The sequence below is a fragment of the Diorhabda sublineata genome, chromosome 8, assembly GCF_026230105.1.
Source record: "Diorhabda sublineata isolate icDioSubl1.1 chromosome 8, icDioSubl1.1, whole genome shotgun sequence".
Taxonomy (NCBI): Eukaryota; Metazoa; Arthropoda; class Insecta; order Coleoptera; family Chrysomelidae; genus Diorhabda; species Diorhabda sublineata.
In genome coordinates this window covers 22,061,344-22,083,324 of record NC_079481.1, presented here as the reverse complement: position 1 = coordinate 22,083,324, position 21,981 = coordinate 22,061,344, and the positions used below count along the sequence as shown (strand labels likewise).

General features: G+C 32.1%; 1 protein-coding gene across 1 annotated transcript in view; it reads left to right on the top strand.

Moving 5' to 3' along the window:
• The window catches only part of LOC130447257 (T-box transcription factor TBX1), a 64,099-nt gene extending 58,674 nt beyond the window's left edge, over positions 1-5,425 (top strand). Inside the window, exon 9 of the mRNA XM_056783968.1 lies at positions 893-5,425. Coding sequence (XP_056639946.1) covers positions 893-1,269 — 377 coding nt within the window. The 3' untranslated portion in view covers positions 1,270-5,425. The remainder of the gene's footprint in view (positions 1-892) is intronic.
• The last annotated feature ends 16,556 nt before the right edge of the window (positions 5,426-21,981 follow it).

Here is a 21,981-nt window from a genome sequence, read left to right as displayed (position 1 = left end):
GAAATCGAGACAAAACAAAGAATCCATGTGGGATATCGGGCATATAAAAAGTACAAAACTATAATGCAGAGCAAAAGAATCAGCCTAGCAACCAAATTGATAGTCTACAAGACTGCGATTAGACCAGTAGTTACATACGCCGCTGAAACAATGAGGGTAGCACATATAGACAAAAAACAACTAAGGATATATGAGAGGAGAATAATTAAGAAAATTCATGGTCTAGTAAAAGTTGGAAATAATGACTATAGAAGACTAATGAACTATGAAATTAAGAATATATTAGAAAATGAGGATATAGTAAATATAATTACAGCAAAAAGAATACAATAGTACAGGCACATTAAAAGAATGGAAAAAAGGCAGGGCACAAGGAAAATCACAGAATGAAGATCGAGCGAGAAAAGATTGCCTGGTAGACCAAAAAATAGATGGGAAGATCAGATTGTGCAAGATATGAAAAATTTGGGAGTACGTGACTGGAACATACAGATGCAGGACAGAGAAAAATAGAGAACAATAGTCGAAGCTGCAAAATATGGGGGTTGACCACCCACAAAAATACAGGGTCAATTTTGAGCGGCTACAATACTCAATAGAATGTATAGTCTGTTTTGGTATCTCAATATAACTCGACATATTATGGAGGGCAAATTTTATTTCGAATACATCGTGTACTGAGGTTTAAGTATTTGGAGAAAAGATTTTTTTCCATTAGAAGTGCCGCTTTCGTATATTTTTTTAACTTCAAGTTATACAATGGAATTTACCCGGCCTCATTTGCCGTTTTCTTTTAAGCTTACGACATACTTTTATTATGCTAAATTTGAATACTATAACTTAAGCTGGTATTAATTTTTTCAAGAATTTTGAAAAGCTATTTTTGTTACAGATGATGATACTCAAGACCAAATCCTTCAACCATCAGACAACAGTCGCCAATCCCATCCTTCGATGATTTTCCAAAATCGATATCAAAGTACCACCCAGTCATCTGTTCAACCATTGATACAATCAAATTTATTAACGAGCGGACTTGGTACAATAGGACAACCTTACTCTACTGATATCTGTAATTATGGACCAATGTACCATTCTCATAATATGTTACATAACTATAATCCTGTATATAGTAACGAAAACGCCATGAGGACGCCGAAATTTGGTAGAACGATTTATGGTAATTTTCCAAGTACTAGTTTCTACGGTAACGGATCTTTTAGAACCACGGGGCTGCATCAAAACGGGTACGATTTTACACCGAGATGATTTAGTTATTATTTTAGTCATAAATTCGAAATATCATTGATTGTTAGGCAGAAAAAAATCTTTCGAATACTATTTATAGACAATATAAACAGTATAGAAAAACCAAATAAAATAAATTCATTATTTGAGTAACTAGACATATGAAATATACCGTAGCACACAAATTCAAACTTGACTTGTTATGATAGTGGCCAAGAAACATGCTAAAAATGTTGAGGCCAGTAAAATATTCGTTAAAGATCGTAACAATAATAAAAAATGTATCCCATAATTCACAGTCAAACACACACACACACACACACTTTTCCTTAAAAATTATTATTATTTATTGAAGTGGTGGAGGTAAAACAGAAGTTGCTTTCAACGAAATACAATATGTTGGAAATGATAAATCAGTTTTGTTTGAAAATATAGGCTCCCTCACACGCGAAAGCCATAAATTCCATCATTTTGTTTTCTGAGAACCCAAAAATCTCCGAAATTATAAAAATCGCTTCCAAATTTTTCACAAAGCAACATTATCATTTTCAGAATACTCTACATTAACACTAATACATTGATTTCACCGGTGCTTCAACAGTTTGTTGTACTCATCTGTATAAATTGCGGACAGCTTCTTCCTCGTTTTTCCTTGACCTAATCAATGTTGCAGAATCGGTGTACTTTCAGTAACAACGTAACAATGTTATTGTCATGGGAGAAGATCCAGTCTTCTGTCTGTCAGAAGTCGGGACTTTTTGATTAATACTATTGTATTGTACATTTTGATACATCTACTGTCTAACTCTGCTCTTGACCCGTCGGCATTTCTTTTAGTCTATATAAAATTATCTTAATGGTGAAAATCACTTGCTGTAGTACTTCATGAGAAATCTCTATAATTTATGGTTTTACAAGAAAAGTTACAGAAGGCATAACGGCACATATATCATTAATTAGTCTTTGAAATTTATATCAATTGTTTCACTTCACAAAACAAGAAAAGAACTTAATTTTTTCCACTATCACTTATATGTTAAAATGCTATTTTTGATCATTGAAAAGATCGCTAGTCACAAAGTGATCAATTTAGGGTTTTAAATTATTAATTATAATTTATTTGAATAATTATTTTTGTATAAATTACCAACATTCACAATAGAATAGTTGATCATTTTCCACTCAATAGTGAAAGACTTCGAAATATCTTAACTTCCATTTTAACTTACAACTTTTTTTTGATTTAAACGTTTTAACCCATTGGTTCTCAAACGTTTCATAGACCACTTTCAAAACTTTGCGGGATCCAGTACCCCCTTGCAGCTACATTACTACCAATTTTCAAATCTCGAAAAAATGTGGATATTAAATCTATGTACGGAAACTTGCGTTGTGGCTGAGTTTCAACGACAAATTAACAGTTTTCGAGAAAAAATGTTAAAATTTGGTAATAAAATCAATTAAGAAAATTAAGTTAAATTTTATTCGGTGGTGCTATGAGTGGATAACAAAAAAGCAAAGTTGGTCAATCAAAAAACTGACTTTATCCAATTTTACATTTTTTCAATCTACAGTGACTCACAGCAGAAGAACCAATCAATTCTCGCAAATTTTAGTTAGAAAACTTTCCATTGGAGTGGTAAAAAGAAATATAGTATATTTTCTTATGTGGTAGATATTTATTCAAATATATAAATTATTACAGTATTAATTATTATTGTAGTAACAGTCGTAATATAATCGAAATTGAACACTTATAACATAATATAAATTCCACAATGTTAATTTTAACATACTGTACTGATTGACAGCAAATTGTCAATATTTGTCTTGAGCAATCTGCTTCTTTTTGTGTTTATAAATTTGTAACGGCACTGAAAATTTTCTCGACAAGATATGACGAGTGAAACGTGATCAGAGCTTTTGCACAATCATCAACAGTCCAAGATATTTTTCGGGTATTTCTACCTGCAGCCAAAATTTTTGATACCTTCTTTTAAATGTCACTTTCAGCTCTACATTAGCGATAAGCTCGAGTAGCTCTTCTGGTAATATCACATTCTCTACTTCCATTTTATCGTATAAATTTATGATGGTGGTATTTCCATCGACAGAATATCTTTGATCTGATTTTAGAATGATGCAGACCAATATAAGTCAAAAAGTAGATAAAATCTAGATGAATATGCACCTTTCGAAAACCAGAGTGCTTCGGTATGTAACAGCAATCGTTGGAAGTCATTTTCATCACAAAATGATTGCTTTGCAATGCTTCTTATTTTGTTAACTGCATTACTCACAATTTGAAGCGATTGGTGCAATCTATCACTAAAATTTTTCGCTACTAGAAGTTGTTGGTGGATAACATAGTAAATTGCAATTACCTCTGGTATAATTATCCTAAGATGTCTTATCATTCCCGATATCGCCCGACCATAGCAGGAGCTCCATCTGTTGCTACCGAAATAACGTTTGAGAATGGAATATGCAAGTTTTTACAAGTAACAGTCGCTGAGCTTCTCAAAATATTATCTGCCTATATTGATAGATATTGATAGAAGTCAAGCCAACATTTTACTTTTTTTTTTACTATTGAAACCAAATTAATTTTCATGGAACCCGCTTACGATTTTGGAGTCTCATTTTTTGTCACGCACGTAGACCCCCGTCGAGTCTCTCGTGGACCCCTGGTGGTATACCTGTACCAATCTGGGAAACACGGGTTTAATCGTTTACTTAAAACATCGCTTAATATAAAATAAATATTGTGATTGATGGAAATATCTGAAACTAGTATTGTTCAAGAGTCTCAACATAAATATAGAAAATGATAAACAGGAATATTGAGAATCTATGAAACGTGATTTATTCCATCTAGGAGATATGACGGTTTATTTAGATTTTACTTGTTGAATATTAAGAAGGTTGTTTTTTCCTGTAGGCCGTGAATAAAAGATGTAACGAGATTATTTCGTTTTACTTACTACAGTAACTATGAAATATTTTCATAACCTCTGCATAATCTGCCACCAGTGAACTAAGATAAATCTTTACAGCTTGTGGTCAATCTCATCTTTATTTCTTGAAAAAGGTGATGGTCAGTGTGTGTTAGATTAGGATCAGGTGAGTGGTCATGTGAACTTTTAGAAAAGCTCTTTCATATTGTAATGAGAACCATGTCGCCAGATGAAAGCATACCTCTTCGTTTCGGACGTTAGGTCTCACAGTAGACTTCATTTGTTTTATTTTTGTTTTGTTGATAGAGAGACCCGAGTCTCATCTTCAGAAACCATAATCTTCAATGAACTATTTCTATCGTTATCATATCGTATGATAAACACAGTTCACTTTAGTTTGTGGCTCTCATTCAACATTTTTGATCCAATGGACATACGGTTAAAAATTTTCGGTATCATAGTTCTGTGGTCACATTTAAACAGGAAAATTAGTGGAATTTATAGAAATTCTAATGACAATTCTCTAATCGCAAATCTTTGGGACTCTTTGGTCACTTGGTTAACATAATCAACCAAACTTGTAGTAGTGACAGTGCCCTTGTCAGCAGCATTGTATCGTCTAACTTGAAGATAATACAATTCGCAATTCACTATCTTCGATCGTCCGTATGTCGGTGAGGATTGACCATCACTACGTAAATTACTTTTAAGAAGAACCGTAGCTTGAAGAAAAACATAACTCTAGTACTATAGAAACAAAAAAGTATGCACAAAAATTTATGAATGTATATTTAATTACAATTTTTTAACTATTAGATATTAAACAGCTACACGGCAATCTAAAATTTGAGTTATTGATAGTTTGATTTGTGTGTTTTTTGTTGACAATCCTCTTTTATGGTCAAAGAACCGCATTTTTCAGTTTTAATAAATGAAAATAAAAAATGTACCAATTGTTCATGTAGAACTAGTCCGTTATACACGGAAAAATGTATTTATTGCAATAATATAGATTATTTTTACGTGTAATGATAAACTATCAAAATTGTACTGGAACTCTGTGTTAATTTTTAGTGATTAGAATTTAGAGTAAGACACAAATTATTTTAATACTGTAAAGCGTACCAAATTTTAATGCCAAATATTTTAAAGTGTACTTATTAAAGAAGATATTTATTTACACCATAAATTATGTAATAAAGTTGTATATTTTCTTCAAATTTGTTGTTTTATTTTCCTGGGATTATCCGGGGAATTTTGAATCTAAATTATTGTGTTAATAGATGTTGCATTACATTGAAATTGCTTCTATAAACACAATTAGTACTTGTCAACAGCGTCGGATTTAGGAATGGTTTAGCGGGGCCTGATGTACCATGCCCCGAGCAAGTAGAGGCCCCACAAAATACTAATTTGATTATTTATTCTAGAAGCAATATTGGATCTAAAGCATCATTTGCATTTTTGAATTGCTTTGTTTGGAAATTTAAGCGAAATGAATGAATTAGTGTAATTTAATCAACACACTATTTTTTATTCTATATTATAATTTTATGTTCTAAATAATAATAAATTCTATATTCCATGTATTCAAAATGTAAATGATGAATTAGACGTGCGAGTAAAATCTCTAGTAGAAATATATTCGAATGATCTTCAACTTGAATTATTTTGTGTATTTCAGCAATTTATTCCTCTTATCAAACTGAGATAATTAAAAATTTTGCCCCAATTAAATCGAGAAAGAAGTTTATTAAATAAAAGTTTTATATAGTTTATGAAATAAGATTTGAAATTATTTTTACTTATAGTTGACATTACATTTAAAAGAGTTCGAGCTGATTTTGAAGTAGTCCCCGGGTCGATTTTAGCCTCAGTCCTAACTACTTCTTAAACCGACGTTGCTAATGAATTAATTAGAACTGCTATGCATAGCATATTTCCCAAAATTCTCGACACTGATCACCGAATATACATTTATATATAGATAGATATGTGTTATTTGGTTCTAGATTTTTATTTTTTTATTCGGCTTGGAATGTTTGAGGTGGGATTTGGTTTCATTTAGATGACTCTGATATATGATTATTTTCCTTTTCAAGGATTGAGTTAAGATGTTTCTTGAATGAGGTTGTTTCACGAGGGTGCGTGTATGCTGAAAGGAAACACATTGAAGTGAGCGGGCAGAGATGCGGCTATATCAACCCCCTTCGTTGGCTATAAAGCTTACCAAGTTTTAGCAGTCCAACCTTATCCTAATTGAACATATGGAATTATCGGCTCGGTACAGAAGTCACAAATTCTACGATTAAACGTTCTAGGAGTTCAACCAAAAAGCTGATGAGTGATTCAGAGTGAGGCTTTGTATGGTATTTTCCGCATTTGAGGATGAGAACAGTAAATTTAGTTTTTGCGATCTCTTGTAATAGTTCTTTTATATCGGCCATATAATTCGTTATTAGGATGATTTACTTCAAAAATTCATAATGTTTGTTCTCTTTCGATTGATCATCATTTTCTAATTGTGCTTTTTTCTTCTACTAGAATTCTTTTTCTATTATATTATATATTCTATATATTAGAAACTTTTACGTTACATTGAACGCAGTTTATCCTCCAACAGAGAAACTCCTGTTCTTCCAAATATGTAGATATTACTTACAACTTTCTTTAGCATATCCGTGATTGAACGTAGGCTCTTATAAACATAGGTTTGAGGCTTGTAGAATCGTGAAATCAGTCCCCAAACTTTTTGTGTTCTAATTATTCAACTGTTTTACAACGACTTATGGAAAAAAATGTGGAATTATTCGATTGACTTCTTTCATCCACATAATACTCCTCAATTAACTAATACCAAATTAACGTGTTTACTGGTTTTTCAAAAAAAAAATTACAAAACAATTCCATAACATTTCCAGGATAGAATTTGACTTCAAAGTCCCTTCCAAACTAATGAATTCCAAGTACTTTTAATTTAATTATTTTATCCGTAGATATATTTCAATTGAAAAAAAAATCCTCAATTATGAGAGGCCGTTAATTACAATTACATATATTAAATTTTTGAATATTTTTGATTTAGAATCAAAATAAATGACATAAATTTTTACATTAAAATTCATGTTCAGTTCAAGCTAATTTAATTCCCCATTTCCTCAATATTAATATAGGCGTTTTCGAAAACGTCTAGTATTTCAGGCGAGTATGACAACCGAGGCTGCGAGATGACTGTTTCTCTACTGGTCTGGTTAATTCAGGCAAGTAGCCGATCGGCTCTCTCGAGTCGTTCGGTTATCCTACTCGCCTGAAACGCTAGGCGTTTTCGGAAACGCCTGGCTTTCACAAATTATTATAACAATGCAAATTATAAGCGATTATTACCACAGAATTATGCTCAGCATTTTTTCCAAATCATTTTTAAAAGACATCCTTACGTATCGATACAAAAAATAACAAAAATATCTACAAAACTGATTTGACAAAACAACTTTTTCATTTCATTTGCTCACCCAACTAACTTCCATTCAACAACAATTAAGAACAATTAAGAACTGGCAGTAACTATATTCCAAAAAATTAATTTTTTGGTTGATAAATACATTATTAAATAAATCTTAAGAAAGAAAATATGGAGATATTTTATAACAAGACAAAATGTAAATCCCAAAAAGATATACGTTAAGGGTTAAATTCCAGGACTTTTCCAGATTTTACAGGACTTTTTTCAAAATCCAAGTTTGCCAAGACACGCAAGAATTCTATAAAATCTTTTCTAACTTCACTATTTTCTATAAACCTGTAATTTCCCGTCCATGACTCATTTCTAAGAATGTAAGAAAAAATTATTTTGATCTAGTTTGATCTTCTCGTCGAGCAGTGTTTATTATTTGGGGTTGGGCATTGTATCAATTGGCTCCACCTCTATGCGCATGAGAAACAATTCCAAGTTGCTCAATGGAAAAATTGCAAAATAGAGATCAAAAGTACCGACAACGAGTGAGTCAATTGCTTTTATAATTTTTAAACTGTAGTGAAGTTAAAAATAAAAATGAAATTTTCATAAAAACTATTTGCGTAATGAAAATTTTCGAAACTTGTTTAAAAGTACATTCATAATAATGTCTCCATCGAAACAAATTAGTAACACAATGAATTTCTGAGAAGTGTCTTAATTTTTTGGAATGCCACCCAAAGTCTTATAACTTGTAATCATGTAGGTAGTGTGTCAAGTAAATGATGTAGAAACTATGCAATATGATATACATTCCTTTCGAAACAAATAGCACTAACGTATATATGTTTAGTAAGAAACAAAACGTTTAACATATGGCATAAACTAGGAAAAAATATTTACAGTGACGAACTCAAATTTTTGTCTTTATAGAAGAAAATAATGATAATATGTAGTAAGTAACTTTTTTTAAAATGGCAACTGTAAAAGTTTCATTATAACTAAATTGGTGAAAATTTTATTATATTTAACAGATTTTCTTTTTTAATACAGAAATAAATTCTTATCATAAATAAATCATTCTTAATCGTAAAAGAAAATCGTTTTCACTAATTTTCACTAGTCTAAATCGATATTTACCTTCTACTCGTTGATTAAACTATGAGCTGAATGTTTATGTAAATGAAAACAAACTTAGCTAGCTTCACTTTGCGTTTACACATAATACTGGTGAACAAAATTTAACTTTTACCAAATTTTGAATGTACTATGGCCACCAAACCGAACCAAACACTTAGGAAAGATATTCCTTAATGTACAATAAATAGTAATCTGCTAGCATTCCTGGACTTTTTTTCCTTTGATAACGCTTTTTTATTGAGAAAATGTCCTGATGAAATCTTCGCCTTGTTCGTTACTGACAGTACTCAAATTGTCGGGGAGGAAATCCAGATGAGAGTGCAGGATATATATTTTTAGAGACATATTAGATTCCAAAGCTTTGTATGAAATCATAAGTTCTTTGATTAAGTTTTTATAATTTTTCTCTTTGTGGATTCCTAGGAAATTTTAGACAACATTCATAAAACATTTCCAGGCGCTTTTTCCAGATCATTCAGCTTTCGTTCAAAGTTTGTATCCTTTATTATTTCCGCAATTTGTGAACCAATAAATATTCCCTCATTAATATTTGCCTGAGATTGGGAAATATCTCTTTCAGGTATAAGTATCCACTGCCATTTAAGGCATAGCTTTTACAAAATTTTTCATCGAGCCGAGCTTTATATGCAATGGTGATGGAAGTATGTCTTCATGATTCAATAAAGGATCATTTTTAACATTCTTCTGGCCTGGACCATACTTTATTAGTGTAGTGACTCTGTTTATGCTGTTCCATTCGCAAATGAAAGAGCAATATTTTGCGTAACCAGGCTGTATTCCAAGTAAAAGCGCAATGACTTTAAAATATCCAGAAATTATCCGAACATTTTATTTGTATTTAATTGTTTCAATAAGGAACTCCATGCTCTCGTAAGTTAATATCAGTGACACTAAAGGACATTTGTTTCCGTTGTATTCTGCTTTCAAGCTAGTTTTTGAGGAGTCAATGAATATTCGTCAATGACTTGGATCATATCCAAAATTCAATAAATTCATCATTAAAGGAATGTTACTACAATAGACTAAATCATCTGCATTTTCGTACATGGAGAAAGTAAATTGAAGGCAATGTCTAGATTCTTTTTTAGTCCAACCTAATAGGAGTTTCACGCACACAACATAGGTATATGTGAAAACCAGGATTTAACTTGGTGGCGCACAGGAAAACGAAAATAGTCTAAATAGCACTTATCAATTAATGGAGTAAATTTTTGACGCTGAGATGTAAAAGTTAATTCTCCATACACATAACAAAAACTGTCTGGGTTTCTCGACATATTTACAATATAACAAACGTAACTTAGTTAAATGCAATTATTATACAGTCACCTATATCAAGTTATTCAAACAAAAACACATAAATGAGGTCAGAAAAAAATATATAGCTGTCACAAAAAAACTGGTTGTTACTGAAACAAAATAATTTTTTTTTGAATGATGGTACATCAAAACAAAATAATCACAAAGTTCGCGTAACCAAAACAATGTTTACCAGTGATTATTAATAAAACTTTTGGAAATAATTTTTTATAACGTTTTATTTATTTGTTTACAAGAAATTGAATTTAAGTTTAATAACAGCCGAGAATATTTGAAATGATAACTAAAACTCACAACATTTTTGATAGTCGCACATGAGTGAGATACATTGTGTATCTAGTATAATTGTATAATATGAAAATAATATGTATTTGTGCAAAAAATATAATTTTTACGTAGAAAATAGTTTTTTAGTTTTTAATATTGTAGCTGAAATGAGCTTTTTTAATCAATAGAATATAAGCAATAAAAATAAGTCCACTTAATGTATCTAAGTGTTTTTAGTATGAAAAGGATTGGAGGACTACATCGAAATTGTGTCACCATATTACTGATCCAACAGGTTCATTGTTATCAGAACTGTTCTGGCTGTTTTGCTTAATCCTGCCACGAAACTTTATAGCTGAAAAGGGGATTTTCAAATAAAAACACCAATAAATGCCATGAATTTGTGTAAGTGAAAAATAAACTGACGTTTTGGAAAACCTCTTTTATAGTTACGTTTTTCTCGATGAAGCTCTGGATAAATTATTGATATTAATGAGCGGTGAATTAACGATACTATTGAAATAACGCATTATATCAAAAATTCAGAATATATTTCACTTCTTTATTGTAACTTATTTTGTTAAAATTATTGAAAATGAAGAAGAACCTGCATCGTACAAATAGCTGGCATCGTTATAACTAACATAACGGTGTTTTGTTCATCAATTACCTTGCCCAATGCTATCGCTATGTGATTCAACTGCATTGTTTGAACAAAAAATATTAAAAAATGGCCTTTACGCAAAGAAAGAGATTTTGAATTATAAATCTTTGAGAATCCAACCTATTCTCCAGCAATTTCCACCTGTTCCCATACCTGAAAACAAGCAAGGAAAAGCCTTAATATTAAATATAGAACATGTACAAATATTAGAACAAAATTACATTGAATAGTTTTGGTAGAGTTATTGATAAATACACTGTTAACTCGAATCCCGTTTATCCTATTTTTCGGATAATCCGAACTGCCGGCCAGTAATAAATTATATTTTCTAAAACTTTTTTCGCAGCTTTTAAAAAAGCAAGGCAAATAATTGGAACTCATTAAAATATCATTTATGATTTTTTGAGGTTTTGAAACATTGTATTACACCACTAGGTAATTTTACGAACGATTCGCCATGTCAGTCAATTTCAATTGCTTGGTTGCTTTAATGCTGCCCCATCATCGTAGAAATAACAGTTAAGCCGCAACTTCCTTGCCTATTTGCAATTTTCTTTTTCCCTCCCTGATGGAAAAGAAAAACGAAGAGTCATAAAGGTGCGTTTATAATTAAAAATGATCTTCAGCGTCCAGAACGAATTAGTTATCCACAAAGATATTTTCCTCATTTGAGGATAATGGAATAGTTTTAATAAAATATAAAAAAACACAAATAGCTCATATGTGTCATTTATGTAATCTTCTAGAATTTATTTCACACAAAGTTCATAAAAAATACGTCTTAATATTTTTTGAAGATTTTCAATAGACTCTCGAAAAATAGTTAATTATCAATATTAATGTCCCGAGTGCATGTCAAATTGTCGATAATTTAATTTTCTCGAGTGCGCGAATGCGCACGAGAGGAAATTATGAGACAATTTGACATGCACGAGAGGGCATTTTGGCAGACTATTTCCTGAGAAAAATTTAATTTAAAATAAACAATAATTGTTCCTTTTCTTAAAATATAAAATTAAAACCAAATGATGTTTATTAATCCTAGACGAAAATTTGGCACTAGTGAAAATTATCGATAATTTGCACTAGTGCAGTATTATCGCTGAAATTTGATCGTTGCTAGGTAAACATAAAATATTACAGCTTTTTGGTTGGCTTAAATTTTTCGAAGGAAATAGTCAGAATAATAGCAATTTTATTGAAGCCGACTCTTTTTGCTATTACTTTCAATTAAGTTAATTTTAAAAATAGTGTTATCGGAAAAAGTGTTGGTAGTTATGAACAATAGGGTTATTTGACATCTTTTCGACATCTTTTGAATTTGGACATATACATATACAAATAAAAAAAAATAAAACATGAGAAATTTGATTATGTATTCAAACTTATAAACTTTTATATAGGAAAACAATAAAGTCCATTTTATCAAAGTTAATGTCTTCCTTTATTAATGGTGCCTTTTGCGCATGTGTACCTGTCAGATATGTCACAAATAAAGTCGCTTTTATTAAAACCGCCGTTCCTACAATTCCCCATTAATTTAGTTTTAATATGAATCTTATATTTTTTGAAAGCCAAAATCATTGAGGTATTCATATATACAAAATAATTACCTACACACATAAATATAACTATGATATAATTTATGTTTTCAAATAAAAATATAAACACTAGATGACTTTTCACGAAATATCTCTTCAACCACTTGTGGATATGTTTGTTACATATCAACCCATTTTAGTACACCACTTGTATCCTTCAAGATTCTAGTCCGTATTTATCTCATATATTTTATCCTTTCAAATAAAATGTAATTTATGTTAAATGATATAATAAAATTAGAACAAAAGTATTGAAGTATTACGTTGTAAAATATTTGTTTTGGTTCTAATAAAATTGTTTTATATTACAATTGTTTATCACTTCTCATAATAAAATGCTTAATATCTGTTACGGTCCTGGATCAAATGATTTTTTTTTCATAAATTTACAACGCCAGTGTATCCAGTTACTTCCTTGACATTTATCATGGCCAACCCCTATTTAGACAAACAACTTCCCTAATGACATTTAGTCTAAAATCGTAATATATCTTATAGGTGAAATATTGTGAGAATTTATGGTGTTTTTAAATGTTCGTGAAATGAGCTGTGTAAACACACAAAAACAAACAAATATTTTAGAAAAACTAGATTGAGATATATGTACCTGCTTTTGATCAGAATGTATGTATGACAGGTTTTATCATAATTGTTGAATTATTAATTATAACGAATCATTCCACATATATTTATGTAAAATTTGATTTTGAACTACAACTACACCTCAAGTTAATTTTGTTGTCGCTTAAAACAACCTGGAGTATCAATCTTATTGGAATGGGAAACGATGGTACCTAAAATGCTCTTAATCTCTGTGTGAATAGTGTTAAGTATTTTACTTTTCTGCAACTAAGTTTAATTTATGAAACTAAGGTTCATTTAGTTTACAACTAATTGTAATAAAAGTTTAGTGAACAAGCAGTTTTGGCATCCAATTTTTTGTTGTTGTAATGTTTATATTTAACTCTTTGGGTAATAAGTTTTCCGACCGTATACGTCTAAATATTGGTATACGTAGATTATTTTTCAAAGTGACTAGTCTGGAAGTATTGAAGTGATGTTTTTACCCAAGGTTTTTCGCTTTAATATTTTATTTTTCAAAAAGATCGTCTTTACCGGATTTACCATTTTTGGTTACAATTGGTGAACTCGATACAGTTTTACTACCTGGTTTAGACCTGGAATCGCTCCACTATTTTACATTATAATTAGTTCGATTTTATAGCATCTATGGAGAAGACATAGCTTCAATAACTGTTTAAGGCTGAGTTGCTTCTTCATATTCACCGGATAATTAGTCGTTCACACCAAGATATCTTGATTGTAGTATATTGTCAACAATCCAAGTTGGATCAATAACAGCATCATTGCCTTTTATTTTAGGAGAATTATTCATCATTTTTATAAGTTCCTCCACATCTGAATAGTAGTAGAAAGTAATCATGACCAATTCCAAGAATTTTTATTTGAAATGGAAAGTTAGTACGCCGATCTTTTACTTCAAAACAAGGTAGATAGGTTATCAAGGGAACGATTTAAAACATTTCATGTTCCTATTCTGGGAATTGAAGCATTTCTTGAGAAGGACGTTCACTATCCAGAACTAACAGACCCTCAGTGGATCGATCCAAAATTTTATTTCATCTCATCTATGAACAGGAAATTTAATTTTTTATTGAGAATTAAGAATGTTTATTTAGAAATTAGAAAAATTAATAATATTCGAAAACAAATTATCCATTAGAGCTTGGGATTTTTAGAAGAAAACATTGTTTCACTTTCCGAACCTGCTTAAGCATCACCAAGAAAACAATTTCTCTATTGATAAACACATACACATTTTAAAACAATTATTTTATTGAAACTGCTAGATTTAAAAAACGAGGAGATATAGTGCTTTAAGTTCAAATGTCTTAGTGTTGAAATGGAAATATCGGTGAAGAAGAGATACGGCCTAGAGAAGGAAAACATGATCATTTTCAACGCTTGAATTTGTATTTACGATCAGCTGAAAGAACTCGCGTTTACTGATTTTCTCTTTTCGGTTCTACATATATATGCGAACAAACTTTTTCAAGCATAAATATTATCTAGAGTGAAGTGAGAAGTAGTCTTATTGATGAGAACTTGGAATCATGGCATAAATTTAAAATAACAACATACAAACCTGACTTACTCAAATTTTTCAAGGTGATTCAAGCACATTGGTCACATTAATAAACATTTATTAAGTATGAAACTTTTTTTTAGTTTCCAACTAATTGTAATGAAAAAAGCCGTTTTGGCATCCAATTTTTAGTTGTTGTAATGTTTATATTTATCTCTTTAACACACTGTATAGAAGCCAAACACAATAATGATTATTAACTAATTACCACACTGCATAGGAGCAATAGTGATTGCAGTGCATTCGCATTTTACATATACTTATGTCGGGTTTTTCTCATTTGTTATAAAGTTTATTATTAATCAATTTGGTAAGTCCGAAATATATCAAAATATACTTTACTCAAGCCAAATATTACTTTTTATTATTGAAGTGTTTAAAAGCATCACTGACTAGCCGTGTCGGCACTTTTAGGCTGAGTTTATTATTTACTTCACCTGATCCACAAAAATTCTACAACAGGTTATGGGCCCAGGTGTATAGTGGAAGTAAATAATTGTTCGGTTTTTTTCGGTGTAACGGAAAAGTGAAGTGCGAGTGCGACTGAGTAAAAACTAAGTGCATTCGGCTATCGTTCGCCCGGTCAAGTTTGCCATAATGGAAATTGACAAACCGAAAATAGATAAACTGCGTGATGCTGACAACTGGTCGCAGTGGCGGTTTGTGATGCAAACGCTATTGGACAGTGACGACTCGTTAGAAATTTGTGAAGGGACAGAACAACGGCCAACTGAAGGAGTAACGGACTACCAGAATATACTTAAAAAATGGATCAAAAGAGAGAAACTTGCCCGTAAGTTGATTGTCACAACAATTGAAACAAAACCCTTGCAGTTAATTATGAATTGTACAACGGCTCATGAAATGTGGTCAAAACTGCACAGGGTTTACGATCTTAAATCCGAAGAGAGCCTTGCGTTGGTACAAAAGCAATTTTTTGAATTTAAGTGGAGACATGATGGTGGTATTGCGCATCAAATATCAAGTCTTGAGCAGCTGGCAAACAAGATGGATAAGTTGGGTGGTAAGATACCGGAATCTATGTTGATAACGAGAATACTCTCCACATTACCACCTAAATTCAACTTCTTTCACAGTACTTGGGATTCCACAGAACAAAGCAAACTTACTTTAGAAAATTTGACAACAAGAGGGTTGTTTTTCGTGTGGCTCCAAAAAACATTTATTTAAGGACTGTCCAAATAAAGGTGAAGACTCGTTAAGTAAAAAGAGAGAAGCCTTTGTTGGCGATATTACCGGGAGTGGACAAAATCATTGTCTCATTGATTCTGGAGCTTCGCAGCATATGACAAATCGACGGACCTGGTTTGTAAATTTTAAAGAATTTGCAAAACCAACTATGGTTTATGTAGGTAATGGTGCCGCCGTGGAAGCTTTTGGAAGTGGTGACATTGATATGGAGACATTTGTAAACGGTGAGTGGTGCCCAGGAACTTTATGTGACGTCCTGTATACCCCGGAAATGTCGAAAAATTTGTTTTCGGTTCGTGTAGCCGCTAAAAAGGGTATCGATTTCACTCTGATGCATAATGGTACTCAATGTACATTTCGTAGAGATAAAAAATTGGTGGCTGTCGGGATCGAAGCGGGTAACTTATATATATTGACTTTTAATGCGAGTGGTTTCGCCGGATAATGCTTCTGCCGCGTCAGTGGATGATCAACTGCAACTTTGGCATGAACGGTTATGTCATCAAAATAAACGACACGTGCAGATGGTTATGAAAAATCGCGGAGTTGAACTTAAGTTAAACAATGAGTTGTGTGATGCGTGCGCGTTCGGTAAACATCACAGACTCAAGTTCGGTACACGTGAGAATATTGCATCACAACCGCGTGCAATTATTCATTCGGACGTGTGCGGACCGATCCAAGTGGAAAGTCCAGGTAAGAAAAGATATTATGTACTTTTCAAAGACGATTACAGTAATTATCGGACTGTTTATTTTCTTCGTGAAAAATCGGAGGTCAAAGACAAAATTGAACTTTTTTGCGCGGAAATTAAAACACGCTTTGGTAGAGACATCATTGAAATGTGTACAGATGGTGGGGGCGAATATGTGAATAAGGAGGTTGAAGATTTCCTGAACAAACGAGGTATTAAACATACAATAACTACTCCTTACTGCCCGGAGCAAAATGGAAGTGCCGAACGAGAAAATCGCACCTTAATGGAAGCAGCACGTTCTATGTTACATGCAAAGCCACATTTGCCGCAGTTTCTTTGGGCTGAAGCTGTAAATACTGCTGTATTTGTTTTGAATAGAACAGGACCAACCAAAATCAAAGATCAAAGCCCATATGAATTATGGTTTGCTGAGAAACCTACAATTGGTAACCTAAAAGTTTTTGGTACGGATTGTTTTGTCCACATACCTGTACAAAAACGTAGAAAACTGGACAAAAAGGCATTGAAAGGCATATTTGTCGGATATCTTGAACATTTTGATGGGTATCGTGTTTGGGTTTCGGAAAAACATGATGTGGTATTAAGTCATGATGTGATTTTTAAGGAGGAGAAAATAGTTTTAAAATCAACTCAATTTGAGAATACATCAGAAGAAAATCACGATGAAGATCAGATACTAGAAATGCTGCAAGAGCCAAAAGAAGTTTTGGAAGAGGTGTCAGAAACTACAACACGTCAGTTACGTCCCAGGGATAAAATCAATGCTCCAGATTATTACGGTATTCCTGTAGCGTGGGTTGCTCAGAGTGAGCCAGAAAGCTTCGAGAAGGCGGTTTCATCAGAACATTCGACTGAATGGTTACGTGCTATGCAAGAAGAAAAGAGCTCCCTGCAACAAAATGACACGTGGTTGTTAGTTGAAAGACCTCCTGACAAAAAGGTAATTGGAAATCGTTGGGTTTTTCGTATCAAGTATAAAGACAATGGTGAAATTGAGCGGTTTAAGACGCGTCTTGTCGTAAAAGGTTGTGCGCAGAAAAACCGGGATAGACTTTAATGAAACTTTCATTCCCGTGGCTCGTTTTGAGACTATTCGTGTTGTGTTAAGTTTTGCTGCTATGGAGAAGCTTCATTTACGACAGTTCGACATCAAGACAGCTTTCTTGCATGGAGATCTTGAGGAGGAAATTTTCAAGGAACATTTTAAGGTTTACTGTGATGCGGATTTCGCGAGTGACGTAAATACGCGAAAGTCAACATTGGGAGTAATTTGTAAGTTCGGGGGTGCGGCTGTAACGTGGTTCAGTAAAAAATAACAATGTATCGCGCAATCAACGACTGAATCCGAATACGTGAGGGCGGCTATGGCGGTAAAAGACTTAATTTGGTTAAAGCGCATCATCAGTGAAGTAGGTTTAGAAAATGTAGAAAATCCACTGTTATGTATCGATAATCAAAGCGCACTTAAGTTGATAAAGAACCCAGAATTTCATGCTCGTACAAAACATATTGATGTTAAGTATCATTTTGTTAGGGATGTACATGCTAAGGGCTAATTTGACGTCATTTATGTATCTAGTGACAAACAGGTTGCTGATATTATGACGAAGCCATTACCAAAACCTAAATTTGTGAAGTTGTTCTCAGAAATTGGTTTTGTTCGAAATAATAGTTTATAGACTGGGTGAGTTGGTTAGTCAGTTATACTTTTAGGGAGAGTATTGAAGTGTTTAAAAGCATCACTGACTACCCGTGTCGGCACTTTTAGGCTGATACACGAGTTTATTATTTACTTCACCTGATCCACAAAAATTCTACAACATTTATTTCTATCAACTCAATGTTATGTTAGTTAATACATTTTCGTAAATATTTGAGAGTCGGTAACGTTTTCCTAACTGTACTGCCTAATGTTGGGTTCCTTCGCGTTTATAAACAGTAAGTACATAGCAACACTTTCCTTCAAAAAGTTTGTATCGTGGGGAAAAATGGTAAAGCCAAGGAAATTCTCGAGTTGTTGATGCCGACTGTGGCTGAGACACTCGGTATAAAAACTGACACCAGCCCATTTTAATTATTATAAATAATTTTTCAGGGAAAAACGTATTATACATGATGATCCAAGTATTACAAGTAAGGGGATTTACAATTATTTACTTTTCTGAGAGTTTTTCTAGTGACGGTCGAAATTCTTTTCAATTTGAAGTGGTACTACTCAATGTGAAGTCGATAGTATGAAACAATTGTTTACTCTGAATTAATGGAAATCTGAAATATATAATATTGATATCAATACAAAAGAGTAATTTTAATAAATTAAAAATGGTCAATGTCCAATCATTTTAATTATTATAGACCTTACCTCATATTTGCTAACAACTAGTGCGACATTTTGTCTCCTTTCAGTGACCAAAACTTCATTTTGACAACTGGGGACAAGGAATATTTTGAACTACTCTCAACACATCAATGCCTATACAGAGTAAACCTTAAATCTTCTATTTTTTATGAGAACATTTGTTCTGTTTACTATACTCAACCAGAGTAGATCATTGTCGTCTTTATTTTCCAAGCCAACTAAAAGATTCTTATAGCGTTCTGGAGCCATAAACAAATCAAAATGGATATTAATGATTACAATGGGATCAGTAATACAAAACTTTTGATTATGGGTTGAAATTGAAAATAAAGTTGGTAGGTGTACAAAAATTGAAATTGCTAAATTATTTATTAAATTGAAAAGATTTTCCACAAATAATTGAATTGGTATATTTGATTTTTTGCTATAACAGCTTAATTATAAATTAACTTCTGTAAAGAACAGATTTTTAAAAAGGCGATAAAAAATGGAAATAATATTAGACATAATCTCATCATCATAGGGGTTGAAACAATCCACCTCTTTCAGCTGCACTATTAATTATTATAAATAATAATAACACATTTTTCAGGAAAAAAGTTCTATGATATCTTATTACGAACAAAGAAATGTGAATAGAAACAACTATGTTATGTAAGGAATTTGATATACAATATGTTTTATTTAGTAATAAGTTTGCACGTGCCACTGTTTACTTTCATTGTAATTTGTAGAATGTGCAATTAATTGTAGATCAAAATATACTTTGCAGAGTTAACAAAAGTAATTACAACGTTTTCACATGTTTAAAAATGTTGGTTTTGTTCATTATTTTGTATAAACATAAATATTGATATTGATATTGATAATAAACGAAGTCCATTTCAAGCAATCGTAAATATGAAAGTAGGTAATAAAAAACATTATTTACTTTGTAACATCTGAAAATTCGAAAAATAAATACAGAAAATGGAAGAAAGAAATGGAAATAAGGATGAACTAGATAATTTAGGTTGTTAAACACTACTTAATGAATATTATTGAGGAAAAAGCATTCCACTGTTTTTATAAAATTGACAATATACATACAACATACCAGGATGGTTCCAACAAACAATACATACAAATTTTGGAACAAAATACAATTATTTTTTAACATGATATCCATTTAGCTTTATGCATTTTTCCCTGCGAAGTTCAATAAGTTCGATACCCTTTTTAAAATAAGAATTGTGAAGCTCTGAAATAATTTATTGTTAGAAAGTTTTTGATCGCCTTGCCATTTTTTCAAGTCTGAGAACAGAAAATAATCCGAATCAAACTTTAATTCATTAATTTTAACCATTGCAGTAACGGATCATTCATGACGAAACAACAATTCGCTCAAACGTTGCAACGAATTCGCATAATACTCGCCGTTGATAGTTGTTTGGTTTTATTTCTGTGAAATATTGCCAAAACTCGATGGAAACCTCTTCACGACGCTGTTTTTGTTCCATTGTGATAAAACTTCACAATCGAAACAAAAGGACAATCATAACAAGGGACTGAAAAGGTAGAACCGGCATCAAAGAAGACAAAGACCGATCCAGCTATGCGCATAGCTTTGTTATGACCAAATTTTCACATAAAATGCGATGTACTGTACTTCTTGAAATGCCTACTATGTCTGCTAGCTAGCGCACTTTTAGTCTATGGTGGTCCAGTACCGCTTTGTGGGTTTTCTTCAGCATTTATGGAGTCGTCACTTTATTTGAGCTACCTCTGCGATGCTGGTCCTCGTAGGTCGTACGTCCTCGTTTAAACTCTGCTACCCAATATTTACTGTTGATAACAAAGGAGCAGTCTCACCCAGAGTAGAATCTAGTTCAGATTTCATATTAGTTGGGCTAACGCCCATCAAATAAAAGTATTTCGCCATGTATACAAATTCACTGAAACCGTTCACTAGTATTGGCTGCCAAAATAATACTAAACAACGTGGCGTTTTCAAACTTGAAACATATGCTGTAACAGATTGTGTACTTTCTAATACAGTGGTATTTTTAATGCAATTACCTCCATCTCTAGGTTATACCTGGTACTTCTCGAACCATTCTCGTACATATATCACGCTATCGAAAGAGTTTTCGAGTTTTGAAAGTAGACATTATTTGAATTTCTCATTAACGTCTTCTATAGATTGATTCTAATTTGATTGATAATTCAATTAGAAAAGAAAAAACTCTTATCACAGAAATTTGTTTATTGGTCAATGGGTCAATTTTCGACCAGAATCAGTTCACAATGATTTCCCGTCAGATGATGTAGATTAGTTCCACGAGTGTTTTCCTACCAATATTTACAAATACAGATAATATTCTGCTTTCATTGTTAAAAGCACGTTTACCATTGTTTAACTAAGTCACTAATTCCCAAAGGGGTCCAGGTGCACGCCCAGGGGTCCACGGAAACTTCTATAACAGGAGTATACTTGAATTGATATAGATATGATTTTTTGACGTTTTTGAGTTGATAATATGGTGTAAATGTAGTAACTATTAATAAGTATTTTGAAAGTGGTATACGAGGAAAAAAGTTTGGAAACTTCTGGACTAAGTGGTTATTAGGAACATTTCCGGTTCAGTTTCTAATTCGTCTCTATACTTTTTAAGGTGTTTTGTTAGTTTTCTAACCTATTCGTTTTTACCCTGTCTCACTTAACTTTTATGTAGTTATTTCTACATATATTTTATGCAGTAATTTATTTTCGATTTATTATTATTAATATAATACAAGCACAGTGAACGAGAAAGGACGAGAGAAACATAGCTGAGAAATAGAAAATTGTTAACTTTTCTGTTTAGTTTATGT